Source organism: Centrocercus urophasianus, unplaced genomic scaffold, assembly GCF_019232065.1.
Source record: "Centrocercus urophasianus isolate 14NV4802_14NV808 unplaced genomic scaffold, USGS_Curo_1.0 seq_9, whole genome shotgun sequence".
In the NCBI taxonomy this organism is placed as follows: Eukaryota; Metazoa; Chordata; class Aves; order Galliformes; family Phasianidae; genus Centrocercus; species Centrocercus urophasianus.
Window position 1 is genome coordinate 39,627,969 of NW_024885532.1, and position 20,270 is coordinate 39,648,238.

Sequence of the window (20,270 nt, forward strand, 5' to 3'; positions counted from 1 at the left end):
TATTTCAGTCTGTTTATTTAATTTTGGCATTTATAACTATGGATGCTCAATTTATCTGTGTGAATGTCTTAGCCTTCTTTTCTTTGTCCAGCCAGGTTCTGTTAAAGCAATAACTGCTACAACGGTAAATCAGGATTATGTCCTGAAATGGCAGCAGGGATTCGTTAACAGTGAAACAAAACTGGCATCATCTAATCAGATAATGGGATTACCTGTCTCTGAGTGTATAAATTATGATCAGAAATAGAAAAGCAGGACATGTGCGCTTTCTGCTGGACCTTTTGGAATTGGTTTAAAAACTAATACAGAAGAGCTGGCCTAGGGCAAAAGCGACCCAGCGAAACAGTCAGGCACTAACTTGGGGCATGTTGGGCAAAGCCACTCATTTCCCTGTGGGAGCAGGAACGCAGAGAGAGGGGAGCAGAGCAAAAGCAGAAGCCAACCACAAGGCATCCAGAAAAGAACTTTTTGATGAGGCTCCATGGTAAGATCTATGTCTGCACTGGTAGACATGGCAAGGTCTGTGTGTGGTATCAATTTTTTTTCAGAAAAGTGTGTTGATATGATAGAGATTGTAGCAATTAGGGCCTTACTGAATGTCTTTCCTTACTTTGCTGCTAGTGTTCTTGGGAAGGATGGAAATATGTAACTTATTAAAAATCTGTGATTGTGCAAAACTATGGGGAGTAATAAACAACCTGTGGAGAACAAAAGGAACTTAGAGAGGTTTGGGATTTAGTCAGTAAATGGAATCACATGTGGCAAATGAAATTTAAAACTGAAATTGCTCCCTGATTTTTATTACACGCGGGCTGGCAGAGTATAAAACAGAATTGCAAAGTGAATAAGGCTCAGTTGAAACCAAAAGGCCTTGAGATGCCTTTGGAGTAACTTAAAGCTTTCATTTTCCTTAACAAGGTGGGGAGGATTTGGAAAATATTACAAGTGGTTGTGAAGCTGGAAATGTGTGATGTTTCCCTACAGAAGTCTTGCTTGTCTAATTCTATGCTCTGGTCTTAAGTACCACAGAGCCACAGTACAGGGCTGTGGTTGCTGCTTTCTGAAAAAGCATATAGCAGTGAATAACTTAGAAGAGAAGCTGAAAGTACCAAGCATTAGTTCAAGCCAGAGTAGGAAAGGTAAAGTATAAGAACGGAGACCTACAGGGGAACATTGGGTACATTTCGGAGAGGATAAAGAGAATTGAATTGTTAAATGTCCCATGTTTTAACTGCAATCCTGCTTACGTGAGGTATATCTCTGCTGCAAAAAGGACTGTCACTTCCCTTGTGCTAAGGGACGACAGTGTGGGCTGAGCACACAGCTGGAGGGACCAGCTTGGCTCTGGCAGCTGTAGCCTGCGTTGGTGCAGGTATGTGCATGAGCTGAAATGTTCAGCTGCTTGATATCTCCTGGGCCAAATCCATTTTGGGAGAGGAAGGGCTGTAGGTAACTTAGGACCCTTCTTGCCGTGCCTGCTGCAGATGCATGGGCTAAGCTCAGAATCAGTCTGCTAGGTCTAGTAGAGAGAGATGTCTTGCAAGGACCTGATGTTTTTTCCAGTCAGTGAAAGATCACCATGTGTTTAAATTTAAACACGCGTGTATGCTTTGCAAGGTGCTGATTTCAGTGCTGTGCTGGCTTGTCTTAGCCCTTGTAACTTGCAGATGAAGTGAACCCAGTCTTCTCAACATGTAGGTTAAGTGATAACTGAGCCTGGGTGATGAAAGTAAGGTGTGAATGACTAGCCAGAGGGAAATTGAGTTTTCTTTGTGCGTGGAGATGACACAGTGACTGTGTCTGTATGGTTGGATGATGTGGCCATAAGGAGTGCTCCCGAGCACTGCCTTCATTGCAAGTTCCAGGCGTGGCTTCAGTCATTCTTTTGAGTGAGTGTATTTGAGCATTTTTTACCATGCATGAGGAGGCTGTGCCAGTGGACTGAAAATATAAACTCACTGGCTAGCACTTGGATTTAACTAACTACTGGGCTGAGCATTAATTCTTACTCCAAAGAAGCCATCAGTGGAGACTTTCTTGGCCAGGCAGGTGTATGTGAGAGAAGAAGGATCAGCCTATCTGCACCTTCCTTGGTTGAGTCGCTGTTGCTTTCTTCTACCAGTAATGCCAGCACCAACACACAGGATGACTGAGTTGTTGGCCTTCGAACAATGGCTGCCCACTTGTTTTTTCCTTTAGGATTTTACATCTTTTCGTGGTGGTGTTATATCTCTTCAAACCATGAGTTACCAGTGATCCCCATCTCAACAGTCTTCTTTCTGTATCTATAATTTTATATTTCTTATCTTTCTGTAGATTTTCTCACAGCACTTCCTCATAACTTTGCCAGTCTGAGCTACAGATGTGCACTAGGCCCTGGGAGAGGTGACTTTGAGCCATGATGGAACAGAGTTGAGAGAGGTTTGGAAGGCCAACCTGCCTTCTCCCAGACCATTATTGGGTACAGTTCAGAGGCCGCTGCAAGCCAAGGATCACAAGTAGACTTACAACTTACCAGTAAACAGTGAAATGCATCTTATATGAGGAAATGCCAGTGTGCTTTATATTGTGTTTTTTTTCTATTGATTCCAGCTGGAAAAATTGCAAATCTGAAGCAACATGAGTAATTGCACCACATTGTAGCAAACGTCCTGGGAAGATGCAAGTTCAGCTCTCTTCCAGACTACTTTGCTTATTTCTGCTTGCTTCGAATCCTTAGGGGAAGTCACAGTCTGAATCCAAAGTCTTCTAAGGGTGGTGCTCTGATTCAGGACGTTCCCTGTGATTCAAAGGAAATGAAAAGCTCAGTGACATGCTCCCTCTTTTCTTTCTCTGGGGGTTGTCATGGATTTTCTTGGCCTGGGTTATTGCAGATGCAAAATTTCATTTGGCAGAAAAAGTGTCTGTAAGACCTTGAGCTTTGGAGGTGGCAGTTCTGGACTAAGCAGTGTGCACTGAAGCCAGTCTTCCTGGTGCAGTGAAGATGCTTTACATTGCTTAATCTTTTCAGTGAGTTTCAGTAGAAGATACAGAATACATTGCAGCACAGTCACATACTCATTAGGATAGGACTGAGAACAGTTTTAGAATGGGACCAGGAGATCCCATCCTTTGTATGTACAGCAGGTGGGCCTCTGAGCATGCTGTACCCATCAGTAAGCTTGAGCTGTGTGCATACACAGTTTGTTTATAGTTTCTGCAACTTTGTTTCAGACAGCACCAAAACCATCTTCCTCCAAGTTTTCTGTGTACTCATGATCCTGATGGCTTTGCTAATTCCTTGTAGTAGCATTTCCTTCCCAGGGTGTGCCCCAGGACCAGAGGAGGTTCACAGGCTGGGTGTGACCAGTATTAGGCACAAGGTCTGTCTCCTCAGATTTCTGAGGGTGACCTGTTCTGACAGCGTGACTCACGGCTCTGCTGGGGAACTGGATGCAGTCTGTGTGGGTCAGCCGTATGACTGCAGCTCATCTGACTTGCGTTAGATTTGTCATTTATTTCCTGTGGGAGCCATGGCAGGGGAAACCAGTCACCCGCCACCTTCCTTGAAGTGAAATACTATTTTTAAGAACAAAAGCGTGTATTATTTTAAAAGCTGATCTCTCTCTAAGACTGACTGCCTAGCAGCCTGCCCATATTCACAGAGGACCTGCAGTAGATCTGTATTCTCACAGCCTTCTTCACTGATGCTCAGTGTCAGCACTCACCCTGCTGCAGCATGTGGCTGTTTAAATCTTTCCTTGCAGGCATTACAGTAGCAGCCATTCCATTTTGACCTGTTGCCTCTGCACATTGGCGAAATAAGTCTACAGATTTTCAGGACCTTCACTCTTGTGCTTCAGCTGTGAGCTAGTGGTTGCTGTTCTGGACTGTGCTGAGTTGCTTCCTCCCAGGCACGCTGCCTTCAGTGGTGTGCTTGTGTGCACTCTGTGACTTCTCCTCCATCCTGTCTGGTAGCTCTGCTTTCCATCCCCAGTTGCCACCCAGCCTGTTTGAGCTAAGTGCTGCCAGAGAAGTGGGGGCTGACAGTCACTGCTGATGCCCTGCTCCTTGCTCACCTGTAACACCATCATGGAAGCAGAAGAGATGTTAAAGAAGCCCTTGGGGGACCACCTCATCTCTTGCTTCATCTGCAGCCTCTACGGTTCATTAATCCTGGACAAACCATCCTGCAGTCCTCTAATTTTCTTTTGTCTTCAGCAACCTGAGCAAAACATCTGCCCATCCAGAAAGGGGCATGAAATGCAAGTTGCCAAGATAATGCAATCCTGGGGTCCAGCTCTAAATGCCCTTTGTTAACCAAAGTTGCCTTGGATTTCAGGTCTTGGAATTTAACTGTGGTGAAGCCTCAGAGCAACTTGTTTGCTAATCTGCTGTTGTTTCCTCTTAAGGGAATTCCCAACGAAAGCTGGAGGCTGAGCAAGATTAATGAGCGCTATGAGCTGTGTGATACATACCCTGCCATTTTAGCTGTGCCCGTAAACATTCCTGATGAAGAATTAAAGAGAGTGGCATCTTTCAGATCAAGAGGACGAATACCAGTGAGTGTGACAAAAAAAGCCACTTTGATGTGGTTTTGTTACATACCTTTGGGCCATAAATAATGCTAAGATCAGGTTGAGTGGATTCCAGGGAGCAAATAAATGGTCAATGGATAATAAAAGTGACAGCAACATGTCTGAGGAGTTAGAAAACAGCATTATCTGCTGGAACTACTCTTGTGAAAGAGATGTAGACTAAACGAAAAGGAGAAGATAAGATAGCTTAGCACAGTCCAGACTGAATCTCAGTTCAGTTCCTGGGACACACAGTAGCCCTATTTGGTTGTTTGCTGTTGTCTGGCCTCCTCTGACACTCGAGGACAGAGGAATACTTAACAGTACTCTTAGTGAAAATGTTTATTGCTTCAAACTAAGACAGAAGACAGCAATATGATGGCTATTGCAGCAGCAACTGAAAATGTACTTTTCCCTCTCATGCTTACAGAAAATTAAATCTGTTCCAAGAGTTCTTAACTTTGACATGCTGAAACATAAGGTGAGACATAGCCCAGTGACGGCAGACTGTGAAGGTGTTTTTGTGACTCACACAACTGTGAGAAAGCAGTCAGACTTAATCCTGTTCAATCACCTCTTGTTTGTTTCGACTTAGGCAGTGTAACCAGAATGAATAAGTGCAGAATGAATAAATGCAGTACATTTGGTTCATTTGATCATGGCTTAATAAAATCCAGCCTTTTGGAACCAGGTAGTGTAGGGAAAGCTCCCAGAACAAGCCATTGTAGGTAGAACACTCATTTAATGAATCCTTATTGTCCCTCATTTCTTTTTCATTTGTTTCTGAAGGTACTGTCATGGATTCACCCAGAAAGTCAAGCAACAATTACTCGCTGTAGCCAGCCAATGGTGGGAGTAAGTGGCAAACGAAGCAAGGAAGATGAAAAGTACCTACAAGCCATCATGGATTCTAATGCTCAATCCCATAAAATCTTCATATTCGATGCAAGGCCTAGTGTGAATGCTGTAGCCAATAAGGTCAGCTTTTTTGTTTCCTTTGACAAGAGTTGTGAATCCAGTCATTTAGAACACACATCACACCAACATTTCAAATTATTCCTGAGAATCACGAAGGGGTTTCCGCTGAAAATACACAGAGAGTGATCTGATTAATTAGTCAGACTTCTGCACCTGCGCTAGTATCAGTAGATATCATAGAATCATAATCATAGAATCATGGAATGACCTGGGTTGAAAAGGACCACAATGATCATCACGTTTCAACCCCCTGCTATGTGCAGGGTCGCCAACCAGCAGATCAGGCTGCCCAGAGCCACAGCCAGCCTGGCCTGGGGGGATGGAGCATCCGCAACCTCCTTGGGCAGCCTGTTCCAGTGCTTCACCTTCCTCTGTGTGAAAAACTCCCTCCTAATATCTCACCTAAACCTCCACTGTCTCAGTTTAAAACCATTCCCCCTTAATGCATAACTTGAAATGAGATTAAAAGGGAAAAATCAAGTCCAAAAGATGAACAGGATACTGAGGTCAGCAGTATATGACAGACAGACTCCAGCATGCTGGATTTGATGCATCACCGTTTTTCAAATCACATGATTGGAAATCTGCTTCCTCTGAGAGTTTGAGAACTCCTGTTAAACTTGATGGGAGCAGGGAATGCTGATCTCTTCTGAAGATAAGGCATTGTGATCTTTAATTTCAGAACATTACCTCGTGTTCTCTAATGTCCAGAAGTATCACTGTTGTGATATTTCTGCTGTTGTGTCTCATGCCATCACTCTGAGCCATGTTGTAATGGTAGAACTACTTTGCTGCAGAAAAACTGATTTTTTTTTAATCTGTCTTTTCCACTACTTAAGAAAGGCAATTACTGTGTGGGATATACTCCTCTATAATAGTATGGTAAATTTGTAAATGACAGAATAGCAAATCTAATGAGCTAGCAGCTTGAATGGGGATAAATGATAATTACTGAGAAAAAGAAAGCTTGTAATGTGATATTATTCAGTGAAAATTACAGCATTCATTACTGTTGCAGGAAAGAGACACAAAATGTGTCCATGTATATATTTGTACTCAATTGTAAGATAAATCCAGTGCTTTAGATAGCATAGACACTGTGCTATTTTGTCAGCTCATATTTGCTCATACAAACTATTGGAATAAAATATCAAATATGCTTTCACTTAGTGATTTTAATGCTTTTTTTTTTTTCTTTTTTTTATTCTTCAGGCTAAAGGAGGAGGCTATGAGAGTGAGGATGCCTATCAGAATGCAGAATTAGTGTTTCTGGACATTCACAACATTCATGTCATGAGAGAGTCCCTGAGAAAACTGAAAGAAATTGTGTATCCCAATATTGAAGAGACTCACTGGCTGTCTAATTTAGAATCAACTCATTGGCTAGAGCATATCAAGGTATGCATGTCTGCATCCACTGGATGAACTGAGTTTGTACCATTCTGTCTATTGGGAAATGCCACTAGAACTAACTCCAGTGACAGATCCTCAAATAATAAGAAATTTAATTATTTAAGATGAAAATTCAATAATTTCCAATTTAAAAGCAACAAAAATACAGTGTCTGGGGATGGGGAATTTAGAAGAGATGGCAAAGAGTACCAGAGAGGGGGTGACAAAACATTGAAAGATGGTGTTTTGGAAGCATACTGTATTTCTGGGTAACATGTAACCATGAAAGCACTCCTGAGAACATAGGAGTCTGTTTCCAACCTCTCGGCTCTGGGATCCTTGCCATCCAGGTGTTGCTGCCTGGCCCAGATCAGCAGGTGTTGGGTGTTGATGCCTTCTCAGCCTTTCAGGAATTGGAGCAGAATCAAAATGAATGGGGCAGAACGCTTCAGCTTGTACAAATGTTCATCTTCAAACTAAGCTTTCTGTCCTAAAAAATGTACAGCTTACACTGTCTGTCAATTAATACAGAAAGAACTTGTCCTGCTTCTCAAGCAATTGGAAGGCAGCAGCCATTTTGAGATACAGAATGCTCCTGAGCTGAAATCCTGGCCTCTCCAAGGATGGCTGAGCTTAATGCAGGGTTTTTTTTACAGGGGTGCCTGCATTATGGCTTAGATGTGAACACATTTTTTGTAACGATGACACCAATTTGCTGCCCTAGTTATAAAGAGGTTGGAACTGATTTACCATTCTCCTTGAGGCACATAGAGCCCTTGGTTTGTCCTATGCTGTCAGTAGCTGTTTGTCATGCATAGTTTCTGTTCCAAAGACATTTTTGTAACTTTCTTTTTTCTTGTCCCAGCTCATTCTTGCTGGAGCCCTGCGAATCGCCGACAAGGTGGAGTCAGGGAAGACATCTGTGGTTGTGCACTGCAGTGATGGCTGGGACCGGACAGCCCAGCTCACCTCTCTCTCTCTGCTGATGTTAGATGGCTACTACCGAACCATCAGGGGCTTTGAAGTGCTGGTGGAGAAGGAGTGGCTGAGCTTTGGACACAGATTTCAGCTGGTGAGTTATGAGCCCTTGGAAAGCTCGTAACACAGAAAGCTTTTGTATACCTTGAAGGGATTTTCAAAGGAGTTTAGCCTTTTCTGTGAGAAGTCTCCTAGCTGAACTTGCAGAAGAAGGGTGAATGCTACTGCTCCTGTTTTCTGTCTATAATGGCTATCATGTCTTAACCTCCTTGGAGACAGCCTTGCTTAGATAGGAGGAACAGGAAGTATTTACCTTCTCAGCTCCCATGCTCAGTCTTTAGCAGTGTGCTCTGGGTTCAGTATAAGCTGGGAATTGGCAAAGAGTGGGGTGTTTTGTTTGTGTTTTCAGTTCAGTCCATTTTTTAAGGCTGCCTGGACGTTGTCAACAAATACCTTAGTACTGAAGAGGTTGGGGAATTTTGCAGTGGCCTTGAGCTCACATTTTCTTTGGGCACATTTTGCTTTTGGGGAAGCTTTTAATGTTTAGGCAAAAGACCAGCAGTTTGAGATCATGGATGTGTGCAGAGGGGCAGCTTTGTGAACCTGTGACTTGGCTGTTTGTCATGATTTATACTGGGGGAATGCTTCAGTAGTGTCCATTTGGTCTTTGTTCCTATGGTGTTTTGATTGTAGCTGTTCTCCTGCGGTTGTTTAGTTTGGCAAAGGCTAGAACAAGGTTTGTTTACAGCAGATGCAGTGGTGGTAATTTGTGTAGTCAAATGCTGTTCCCCCCCCTCTGAAGAAAGTGGTATAACTGAGGCACTGTGTAATTAAGGTTCTGCTTCAGCAAAACCATTACCTGGTGTATGCACTATGAGGATTCTTACTTCCCTGTCTGTACAAAGGAGATAATGATACTGATTTCCTCTGCTGAGAGGACAACAGTGTTACAAGAAGAGGTAACTACTTTACCTCCATGCTCTTGTTTGGTCTTTGTACAGAGCTTAGAGCTCATGGGTAATGTATAGCACTAATGTACTGTCTAATAGTAAGGAATCATGCCTTGCATTCCTGTCCAGGGCCACACAGCGTGGTCGGGGTTGGAGGCCTACTTCTGGGATACTTTCTTAATTGCATCTCTTGAGGTGGCAGGAGATGGGCTGAGTTAGTGTTTGTACAGCACTTGGAAGCTGTGAGGTGCTGTGTGACGGTTATCACCACATGCTGTGTCTGTAGGTAGTGTTTAGATCCAGCAAACTCTACTACTGAAGTAGCCAGGACGACAGCTGCAACTGAAGCAAAAAGCATTCTAATTTTTTTTCCTCTGAACTTTAGCTATTAGCTGAAATCGGTGCCAGCGTAGCATCTGGAGCCCTACTCAAACAACTCGTTTTAATTTAACATGAAAATATCATCATAAAAAAATTTGACTTCAAAGACTAAGGGAGTAGCTATCCTTTACTGCTTCACCCACTAATACGGAAGGAGCAAAATCAACTCATTTGAACCTGTTTGGATCTGTTGGTGCAGTCTTGTGTGACTGAGATGAGCCCCCGGCAGCTTCCCCATGAAACTCTGTGCATCTCATGTTCTTTGTTGTGCTCTGTTCCAGAGAGTTGGCCATGGAGATAAGAATCACGCAGATGCAGATCGCTCTCCTGTCTTCCTCCAGTTCATTGATTGTGTCTGGCAAATGACAAGACAGGTAAATTGCTGAGCAGCACGTCTGCAAGGCCACTGTACCACAGTGTGGCACAGGGTCCGGCCCTAGGACCCACACAGGCTCTCCTTCCTGGGCTTCTACTTTTGTTTTGTTGGACTCTGACAAGTGTCTTGACTGTCTCACTTTAGCAGGGAGCCTGAATGCACAGCTGTGCAGGAAGGCCACGATGCAGTCTTGTGTCAGATTAGCTGGCCAGTGGGCACTGCTTACATGAATGCTGCTATGGTAAATGTGAGCTTGTGAGAAGCATGTCACCCTGAAACAGAAAGGCAGTGTCTTCATATTTAGTGGGGTAGAGACAGACACCTCAACCACCCTTAATTAGCCCACAGTATCTTCAGAAACATGAGTAACTTGAGCTACTAATTTAAGTTTCTGGCATCGTGGATGCAGACATTTGCTTGCACTGATCCCATAAACAAACCTGCAGGGAATTTACTCTGAAGTGACATTTTCTGAAAACTGATACATTGCTCCTCGTTGATACTTGAATTATGGAGCCAGGAACTGCTCCTCAGTTTAGAAGAGATCCCCAATGGCTAGTGGGGGTTTTCCCCACAGCTGTGTGGAACCTGGGATTTCTTAATGTCTGCTGTGATCTCTGTACTGTATTTTAAAGCCAGTGTTAGCAGTGGTCAGGCAGTTCACTGAAAAAGATAGGCTCAACATGAACTATGATGGATGAAATGGGGAAAAAGATGCCACAATATATGAACCTGTGCTGTATCCAAGCAGAGAAAGGGGGAGAATTTACCACCCTCTAAAATCACTTCTATTCTGCTGTCCTCGGCATCCTGATGGTGAGGTGAGAACTGCAGCCAGTGCAGTCAGAGAAAAGTGTTTTCCAAGGGAGGAAGGCCTCCTGCTGTCCTCTCCATCTCTGCAGTATGCTACATGTATTCCTTTTGCCCCTTTGTGGAGCTCCAGTACTTCTCCCCATCATGGATCTGTCTGTATTTGTACATCAGCAGCAACCACAGCCCCTATCTGTACACCTCCATTCATCCCACTGATCTGTGTTGCATGGTGCCTCTCTGCTGTGCCCTCTGCAAAGCACTCTGTTGGGCACACACGTTGTTCCCATTTGGCCCCAGGGGATTTCCATTCCTTTATGCTTTATTTCACATATGCTCCAGCCTTTTGTTTGCAGTGTGGTTGAATGGTCTGTCATTGGGGGCAGGCACAGCAGAGCAAGCTTCAACTTGAAGCAGAACTGAATGTGTGTAAATACAGCAGTCAGACCTTTCATGCCTCTGGCTTTTGCTCAGAATACCTCTCTGCACATGTAAAGCAGCTTTCCAAGAGAGAAACTCTTGCTCCTGGGAGGAGCAGTTGTGACCCCAAATATCCAGCCAGCCGCAGAACAGAGGCAAATGCTATCTTAGAAATGAGAGGCAAGCAAGCTCCTTACCGCTGTGGGAGAAAGTTTGTGACTGTTGTAAAATCCCAACCCATTTTCTGGTTCTGCCTGAAGTTTCCTACAGCATTTGAGTTCAACGAGTATTTCCTGATAACCATCCTGGACCACCTGTACAGCTGTTTATTTGGGACGTTCCTGTGCAGCAGTGAGCAGCAGAGAATAAAGGAGGTAAGAGCTTCTCTCTGAGATGAAGACGTGATACTGTGATTGCTTTAGCTGGCCAGATGGTGCTAAAGAAATTGCAGCTGGTTGTAGGTACTGCCAAGCCTCCATCTTAACAGCTGGGACATTCGGGGTCTTTTCCACTTTGTGTCAGCTGCTCTCTGTGGGGATGTTACATTTCAGAGCACTACCCTTTTGCTCACACTCCCTCTTTTCAGTGAGTTCTTCAGCTACTTTCTGGTGGCTCAGCAGCTCCTGCTGTCTCCAAAGTAGTTGGAAATGCAATGTTTCTTTGACCTTTGGTTTAACATAAACTTATCTCTGGAAGCTGGTACCTTTTTCCCCTCCCTTTTCCTTTAGGTTTAAACTAATGAGCACATTGTCATTCTACACACATGGGTTACAAACAATAACAGGTCTCAGTGTGCGTTGTTGCAGTGCTTGCATTTTTCTGGGAGAGGACAGAGCTTCTAGTTAGAGAAAGAACGTGGCTCTAGGCCCTTCCATCAGCCAGCTCTGCCCTGCACTCTGATACAGGTTTGTTTGAGATTGGTTCCAGTTGGGTTGTGTACAGCTGTGCACCTTCAGATCCATTCGGCACTACCCTGCTCACCACCAAACTGAAGTCAGGCAGAGTGACACTCATTCTCTCCTCCCCATCGATGAAGGATGTTATCGCTGAAACATTGCAGCCTAACATCCCAGAGGACAGTGTTGTGTTTGACAGCACACTGATTAAAAAATAAAATATGAAACAATTGCTGTAATGCAGAGTGATAGCATTATACTGAAATCAGTCCCTGTTTTTTGAGTCCACAGCGCTTGAATTTCCAGAAAAGAAAACCTCATGCACTTTCCATTTCACTGGGACTATTCATGAGCCTAATTAGTTCACTACATCAGGACTTCAGTCACATGGATTTTTCTTTTTTCTTCCTCCCCCCCCAACCCATTACTTGCTCCAGCAAGTCCTCCGGGACCTCTTTAAAGAGGTGAAGTGTAACCAAAGCACCGAGAGTTCACATGCCAATTCTGAGCTGTGTCCCCTTGTGCCGATGGCAACTCTGGGGCCATGCTGAGAAGCACAGGGAGTTTCCATGCCAGGGTGTGTGCGTGCCTGCCTGCCTGCATTCATGTGCTTCGATTCCAATAACCACATCAAAAGAAGAATTCTTTTTAAAGCTACAAGAAGGCAACCAGATCTGTATTAATGACAGGCATATGTAATGCTGTTTAAGTACTCATAAATGCTAGTATGGGAATTAAAGCCTCCTCCAACCCTTCCCTTACAGAGCCTTCCAAAGAAGACCGTGTCACTTTGGTCTTACATTAACAGCCAGCTGGAGGACTTCACTAACCCCTTGTATGTGAGCTACTCCAACCACGTCCTGTACCCTGTGGCCAGCATGCGGCACCTGGAGCTGTGGGTCGGCTACTACATCCGCTGGAACCCCAGGATGAAGCCGCAGGTACAGCCTTGTTGCAATCCCTTCCACGGATCCTGCCTTCCTTTCCCTCTGTGCTTGTACTAATACTGTCATTGTGAAGCTCAGGGCCTTTAAAGCACAAGAAATAATGCTCAGATTTAAGCTGCCACTGCTTAAATCTAAAAACAAAAGCCAGAGTTAATACACAAGCAAATGAAAAGAGCAGCAAGTACAGATGGTGGTTAGCTGCAGATCGCCACCTTGTGAAACTTGCAGGAGCTGAAGCTGCTCCACAGTTTGTAAAATTTCATGAGGAGCACGAAAACCATCATCTGAAGAGTTTCTTCTTCAGAAAAGAACCTGAGAACTTAAAACATCTTTGGGTGTAGGGCTCTAGATCTGAGCTCAGGGGCTGCAAGTAGATTTCTGCCATTAAGAACCTGCTGCTTACTTCGGTTGCCTAAGGCCCAGGGGTGCGACCCTTGTTTATGGCCTTGAAATTTTACAGCAGGAGAACTGGCTTGCCCAAGGCAGACGCCTGAGAGGCGGCCTGAATGTGGCCCTAAATGCTTCAATCACTTTTATGTAGGAAGGGATAGAAATTCTCAGACAGTCTAACTGTAGTTAGCAGTGTTTTGCAGATCTGGAGCATTAGACACAGGACCCCAGTAAGTGCTTCTCAGTACTGTTGAACTGACTGTGTGAAAATATTTAGAAAAACATGTACTTTTCCTCAGAGTTCTGAAACTATGGCCAGACTGAGGTGCCAAGGCTGGCATCTCCCAGAAACAGCAGAGATTAGAGCTGTCACCTATCAAGATATACGTTAGGTTTTGTTTCTTCACTGTTACGCTGCATGTGTTGGGTAAAGCAGAAGTGCAAGATCGGTGGCACCATGATGAGGTTCAGGTTTGCACACTTGCCTTGCAGCTCTCAGCTCCAGCTTTTCTTGCAGGAGCCTGTCCACAACCGCTACAAGGAGCTTCTTGCCAAGCGGGCTGAGCTGCAGAAGAAAGTGGAGGAGCTGCAGAGAGAAATCACCAACCGCTCCACCTCGTCCTCAGAGAGAGCTGGCTCTCCCGCGCAGTGCGTCACTCCTGTACAGACAGTGGTATGAGCTGGACTTGTTTGCAGAGTTCCTTCCCAGGACCATCAGGACTGCTTTCCTGAACTCTCTGGATTTCCTTTGTAGTGTCTGGGGGATGCCAACCTATTTATTTATTTCTCTCCAGGGTAATTTATTAGTACTGTATCACTAACAGAAGCTTAAGCGAAAACAAACATAGCCCCCTATGCAATTAACCTTCTCAGTGGCTAGGTTATAACACAAGCCAATTGCACTTGCCACTTAAGAGAAACCTAGAGCTCTTTCCTTGTTCACTTACATGTTGGAAATCACCTCGGTTTACAAAAGGGACTGTGTGCTAGAGCTAAGTGCTATATAGGAAAAAAATGTTGCCTTGGGAGTTTGAAAAGGCCCCCCTTTGCTAAAAGAACTATAGTATCTCGCCGTGTGAAGTCGTGCAACTGCAGTATTAACAGATGCTTAGCAGTGTGAGAATATTTGCCAGCAAACCAAGGGAGGTAGCGCTAGAATCCAAAACGTATCACTGTTCTCACTTTCACTGGATTTTGGGAAGCCATGTAAAATGATGCCTTACATAAGAAGGACATCTTCTACCACTACACCACATGGTGGTAGAGGAGCAACTTACATGACTTAACTTTATAGGACAATGTTTACTTCCATCTCTGCAACTCTAGATTTTTGCTTATGGTTTACAGTGAGTGTGCCAGGATGTAAATTAAGCACCTTTATTTCAGAGGGAGGGAGCAGAGCATGGCTCCTCCGGGGCTTCCTGCAGCTCTTCTGTTCTCCAGTGCCTCATCCACATCAGGAGGAAGGTAGTGGAATGCCAAGGGGTGCATGTGAGCTGCTGGGATCAGTCATTCCATTTTGCTTGGGTAAGCATTACTTGTGAGTTTAATGCTTCTGTGCAGGACCATAGCAGCGTTTTTAAGGTATTTCAGCTTTCTGCTAACTAATGGAAGCAGCTGTAACAACCAAAGAAGCCTTTCTGCCTGCACCGCAACTGGTACTTAATATTCCAGTAGACTAAAAAGCATAGTGGTTTCTGTACCCAGGCTTTTAAGTCTTTTTTTTCATCATAGCATACTTCGAGACTAAACATAAATTCAATTTTAATACAAACTTTTATTGTAGGTTTTATTGTAGAAGTAGATAAACATTCAGTGAAACCATGACTGCTGCACTGCTTGTCAGACACGTAAGAGGCTGTAGGTGGCAGGGCTTCCAGTGAAGTTGTGTATCTGCAAGGAGCTTTGCTCCAGGCTGCTTCTTATCTCTGCACTGAGATCATGGCTTGGTCTGAGTTCCAGCATTGTTTTTGTACAATAGGAGCCATACTGTGGGCAGCTGCTTAATATACATATCATGCTTTTTCTCTCAGCCTTTCTCCCAAGACAGATAAATATTTCTTTGAGAGGATATAAGAGTGGACTAATTTACCCATCATTCTTTCAGAATCCTCCCATTCTTTCACAGGGAGGAATTATTTCCAGCTGCAGTCTATTTGTATGATTAACAGGCTGTAGATCATTGCTGCACTTGTTACAGTTCATATCTCATTAGGGCAAAGAATCCACTCAAAATAGCTTCTGAAAGACTTAAATTTGCTTTAAGGTTGAAGGGCAGAGTTACTGTTAAGTACAATCATTGTATAAGATGGGTCATAGTATTATTCTATATGAGCAAACTGACCACGTGTGTATATTTTGTTTTTTGGAATTAAGACTGGTTGGTTTAACACTAATAAAAAATGATAAGCGGATGAAGTTTTTCCTGCGCTCATGTTTTCTACTATGTGGTTATCAAAGCCAAAGCAGTTGTACACACACACTAAAACAGCACTGAATTTTGGATTTCACATGCTAGTCTTATTCATCTCTACTTGTGCAAATTGACCTGCAAGATGCTGTTGTTTGAACTCTGAAATGCAGAATGATAGGAAAGTAGATTACCTTTGGACAACTCTATCTGTACAGGATGACAAATAGTATTTAGCTGCACAGTATTAAAAAAATACTTTTACAGTGAAAAATAACCAATTTCTGCAGTTTACAATGCTTTAGTACAGTCACTTCTGTGAGAAAGGAACATTCACATTTGTCTATGTAACACAAGCTAAATCCAGCTTCGCTGAGATGATTTAGAATCAGCAATTCAAGGCATGCTCTGTGACACTCACTTGTAGTAGAAATAATTCCACCTTGGGTATCTCACTTGGAAGTCAATCAATCTAAGCCCTCTTCTGCATTTTCCAGTTCATCTAAGACAGCCTGACATAATTCTGACATTAATCTTCCCTTTGAGCAAGCTAATCTCCATCCATTGTTTCCATGGAAAATCTGTGATGATGGTTTCAGCCCCTGGTTGTCAGGACCCTCGAGGATGAGTTGATGCCCAAGTGATGCTCCAGCTACAAAAGCACATGTCCCCAGTTTAGTGGAGCCAGGTCACTCCAGATTGGTAGGCAGCTTCCAACTTCTCATAGCTAAAACTTCCTGTGTCTCAAATCATAGAATGGCCTGGGTTAAAAAGGACCACAAAGATCATCTAATTTTAACCCCCCCTGCTACATGCCACGTCGAGCCTGGCCTTGAATGCCTCCCTCTCCCTGCTGGCCACCCCTTTTTTAATGCAGCCCAGAACACAGTTGGCCTCCTGGGCTGCAAGCACACACTGCTGGCTCATGTCCAGCTTCTCCCCAAGTCCTTCTCCACAGGGCTGCTCTCAACAAGATTTTCCCTCAGTTTGTATGAATACCTGGCATTGCCCCAACCCAAGTGCAGCATCCTGCACTTGGCCATACTGAACCTCATTAGGTTTTCATGGGCCCACTTTTCCAGCCTGTCTGTGTCCCTCTGGATGGCTTCCCTTCCCTTCAATGTATCGACTGCACTGCTCAGCTTGGCGTCATCTGCAAACTTGCTGAGGGTGCACTTGATGCCATCATCCATGTCATTGATGAAGATGTTGAAGAGCCAAGACCAACCTGAGGGACACTGCTTGTGAGCTCCACCCTGACACAGAACCATTGATCACAACCCCTTGGCTGCATCCAGCCAGCTAATTCCTAATCCATCAAACAGTCCATCCTTCAAATCCACACCTCTCCAATTTAGAGAGAAGGATGTGCTGAGGGACCATGTCAAAGGCCTTGGAGAAGTCCAGGTAGATGACATCCACTGAAGCTGCCACTCCATCATAGAAGGCCACGAGATTGGTGAGGCACGATCTGCCCTTGGTGAAGCCATGCTGGCTTTCTATGGAATTACTATAAATGGGTCAGGGGGGAGAACATCACCCCCTTAGATAAAATGATCCCTGGACAGATCCCAGGGTTTGTGGAATCTCCCTATTACGAACTAGCAGTTATCATTGAAAAATGGGGTCCACTTCGTGTTATGGGAAATATCTCCCTATATCACATGGCAGATTACTTTCAAGGACTTAGCAAAGATGTACTGATCAATAATGAAAGACAATTGGCTGTCTCCACGATGGCACAGCCACTGTTAAATGCTTTAAATCATGATGAAATGAGGAATAATACTTTAGAGAATGAAAATCAACTTTTGAAAGACTGTATAGAAAAGTTAGAGCAAGAACTTGGCATATTAACAGGGAAGAAACCAATTCTGCATCTTCCAATAGATCAAGCTCATAACATTTCAATAGACAATGACCAGACTCCTGCATCAGGCTTCATTGATCAAGAAAATAAGAAATCTAAGTTAGATCTCCAACCTCCAATTTTGACAGATCCACTAGAAGTCCGTTCTGTCAGAAGTCTGTCCTGTCAGGGGTGCTGCCTGATCAGTGGCCCCCTGCCCAGACTCATCTGCACGTAACAGCCCGGCCATACACATATGGCCAAATAAATGGGACATACCTCTACATACAGGCATGTGGTCCTCCATGGAGGACCTTCAAAATTATATCTGTGAACTGGACGTAAGGGAAGCTATCCATGAAGACACATTTGATGGCACTGGTATGGTCAAATTCTCAGCAGGAATGAGAGACTCGATTCTACAGCAAGCTCCCTCTCATCTCTATGGTACTTTAGTCTCTATATTAAATCCCCTGGTGGCCTCAGAAGCCGTAGTCCAGCAGGCTGCCCAGTTAGTGGCCGACCTGGGAGAAACAGAACGCCTGCGGACTAGGTGCAACATTTGGATGTTGGAAGAAGCAGAGGTCCTGCCAGTAAGTAAAACCAAAATGCCGGCTACTCGAGCTCCTCGATCGGGACCCATAAGGGTCTCCTGAAAACAAATGTTTAATGATTTAATTCGGACTGGGGTCCAATTTGCTAACATTGACTGCCAGCCCAACCATGTCCTTCTCCAGCTTTGGAGACAACTAAAGGACAATCAAAAATTCCAGAACTACCCTAAGAAATCAAGGGTGAGGGTTATAGAGAGGGTTCCAACAACAACATGGAACCTAGAAGATTTTATTGTTCCAAACAGGAAAAAGAAGCCACCTCAGGTGTCTCGGGCCACAATGCCTGAGCCATCGGAAGCAAAAGATTTGGCCATAGCACAATTCATGGCGTGACAAGGGATGTTAGTCCCTGTAGGGTCTCCAGACAGGACCAGAGGCCCTATGTAGAATTAACGATCTATTGGTCCCGAAAAAATATTCAGAGAGTGATGGCAGTGGTAGACACGGGAGCAGAAACATCAATTATCTATGGAGATCCGGGGAAATTTGATGGCAACAGAGTGATGATTGGTGGTTTTGGGGGACAGACTATTCCTGTCATCCAAACATGGTTAAAATTGGGGGTTGGGCGTCTCCCACCCCGGGAGTACAAGGTGTCTATTGCCCCAGTCCAAGACTACATCCTGGGCATAGATATTCTATGGGGTCTGGCTCTCCAGACAACTGTGGGAGAGTTCAGACTTCGACAAAGATGTATCAGTATCCGGGCGGTGCAGGCAATATTAAGAGGCCATGCGAAACATGAGCCTGTTTGCCTGCCGAAACCACGCCGGATTACTAATGTTAGACAGTACAGACTCCCGGGTGGGCAAGATGAAATATCGAGAACGGTGCAGGAATTAGAAAAAGTGGGCATTATAAGACCTGCACACAGCCCATATAACTTCTCCCATATGGCCAGTGCGAAAGTCGGATGGCACATGGAGAATGACAGTGGATTACAGAGAACTAAATAAAGTCACACCACCTATTCATGCAGCCATATCCAGCATTGCCTCCCTAATGGAGGCATTGAGTAGGGAGATAAAAACTATCATTGTGTCCTAGATCTAGCAAATGCATTCTTCAGTATCCCAATTGCTGACGAATCGCAAGATCAGTTTGCGTTTACGTGGGGAGGCAGGCAGTGGACCTTTCAGGTCCTGCCACAGGAGTACATGCATTCACCAACGTATTGTCATAATCCAGTGGCACGTGACCTGGCTGATTGGAGAAAACCTGATGATATTAACCTATATCATTATATTGATGATCTCCTCACTGGACTCACTGGAGGCAGTAGGACAGGCAGCAGATTCATTAACTGCCTATTTACAACAGAGGGGATGGGCTATAAATCCCCGAAAGGTTCAAGGTCCGAGCCTGTCTGTAAAATTCCTGGGGGTGGTTTGGTCAGGAAAAACCAAAGTGCTACCCAGTGCTGTTATAGATAAGGTTCAATCATTCCCAGTCCCTACATCATCAAAGCAGCTGCAAGAGTTTCTAGGTATATTGGGTTACTGGTGTTCCTTTATACCTCACCTAGTGCAGCTGCCACTGTATAGACTTGCAAAAAAGGGGCAGCTATGGGACTGGGGGAAAACAGAACAGGACGCTTTCCAACAAGCAAAACTGGCAGCTGAACAAGCCCAGGCATTGGGTGTGTTTGATCCTACCCTCCCAGCCAAGTTGGACGTTCATGTTACTCAAGACGGTTTTGGTTGGGGCCTGTGGCAACGCCAGAGTTCCGTTTGGATCCCCACTGGTTTCTGGTCTCAGGTCTGGCATGGAGCAGGAGAAAGATACAGTATGATTGAAAAACAGTTATTGGCTGCCTACTCTGCATTACAAGCAGTAGAGCCAATAACTCAAACGGCTGAAGTTTTAGTTAAGACCACTCTGCTGATTCAGGGGTGGATGAAAGATCTGACTCACCTTCCTAAGGGGAGGTGCAAGCACAAACAGTGACACAATGGGTTGCCTACCTCAGCCAAAGGAGTAGTCTGTCTTCATCACCATTGAAAGAAGAACTCCAGAACATCCTAGGCCCCATGAGGTATCACAGTGATGCACCAAAAGAAACATTGGTCGCTCCACCAGAGAAGAGTCCTGTTCAGGAAGGAAAATATCCTATCCCTGAAGATGCCTGCTACACAGACGGGTCCAGCAAAGGCAACCCAAGCAAGTGGAGAGCAATAGCATACCACCCTTCCACCAAGACAACCTGTTTTGATGAGGGGGATGGTCAGAGCAGCCAATGGGCAGAACTGCGAGCTGTGTGGATGGTTATAACCAAGAAACCCGGTGATGGTATCCTGAACATCTGCACAGACAGTTGGGCTGT

General features: G+C 44.5%; 1 protein-coding gene across 4 annotated transcripts in view; it reads left to right on the forward strand.

Moving 5' to 3' along the window:
- Positions 1 to 15,488, forward strand: part of MTMR2 (myotubularin related protein 2) — a 63,015-nt gene extending 47,527 nt beyond the window's left edge. For 3 of the 4 annotated variants that reach the window (XM_042838834.1, XM_042838835.1, XM_042838836.1), the window contains 9 exons: positions 4,392 to 4,541; positions 5,346 to 5,534; positions 6,747 to 6,932; positions 7,792 to 7,998; positions 9,517 to 9,609; positions 11,102 to 11,215; positions 12,502 to 12,678; positions 13,592 to 13,747; positions 14,461 to 15,488. In XM_042838834.1, coding sequence (XP_042694768.1) covers positions 4,392 to 4,541; positions 5,346 to 5,534; positions 6,747 to 6,932; positions 7,792 to 7,998; positions 9,517 to 9,609; positions 11,102 to 11,215; positions 12,502 to 12,678; positions 13,592 to 13,747; positions 14,461 to 14,682 — 1,494 coding nt within the window. In that variant the 3' untranslated portion in view covers positions 14,683 to 15,488. Of the gene's footprint in view, positions 1 to 4,391; positions 4,542 to 5,345; positions 5,535 to 6,746; positions 6,933 to 7,791; positions 7,999 to 9,516; positions 9,610 to 11,101; positions 11,216 to 12,501; positions 12,679 to 13,591 lie in introns of all 4 variants that reach the window. The other variant, XM_042838832.1, reaches the window with a different exon arrangement.
- Positions 15,489 to 20,270: the final 4,782 nt, after the last annotated feature.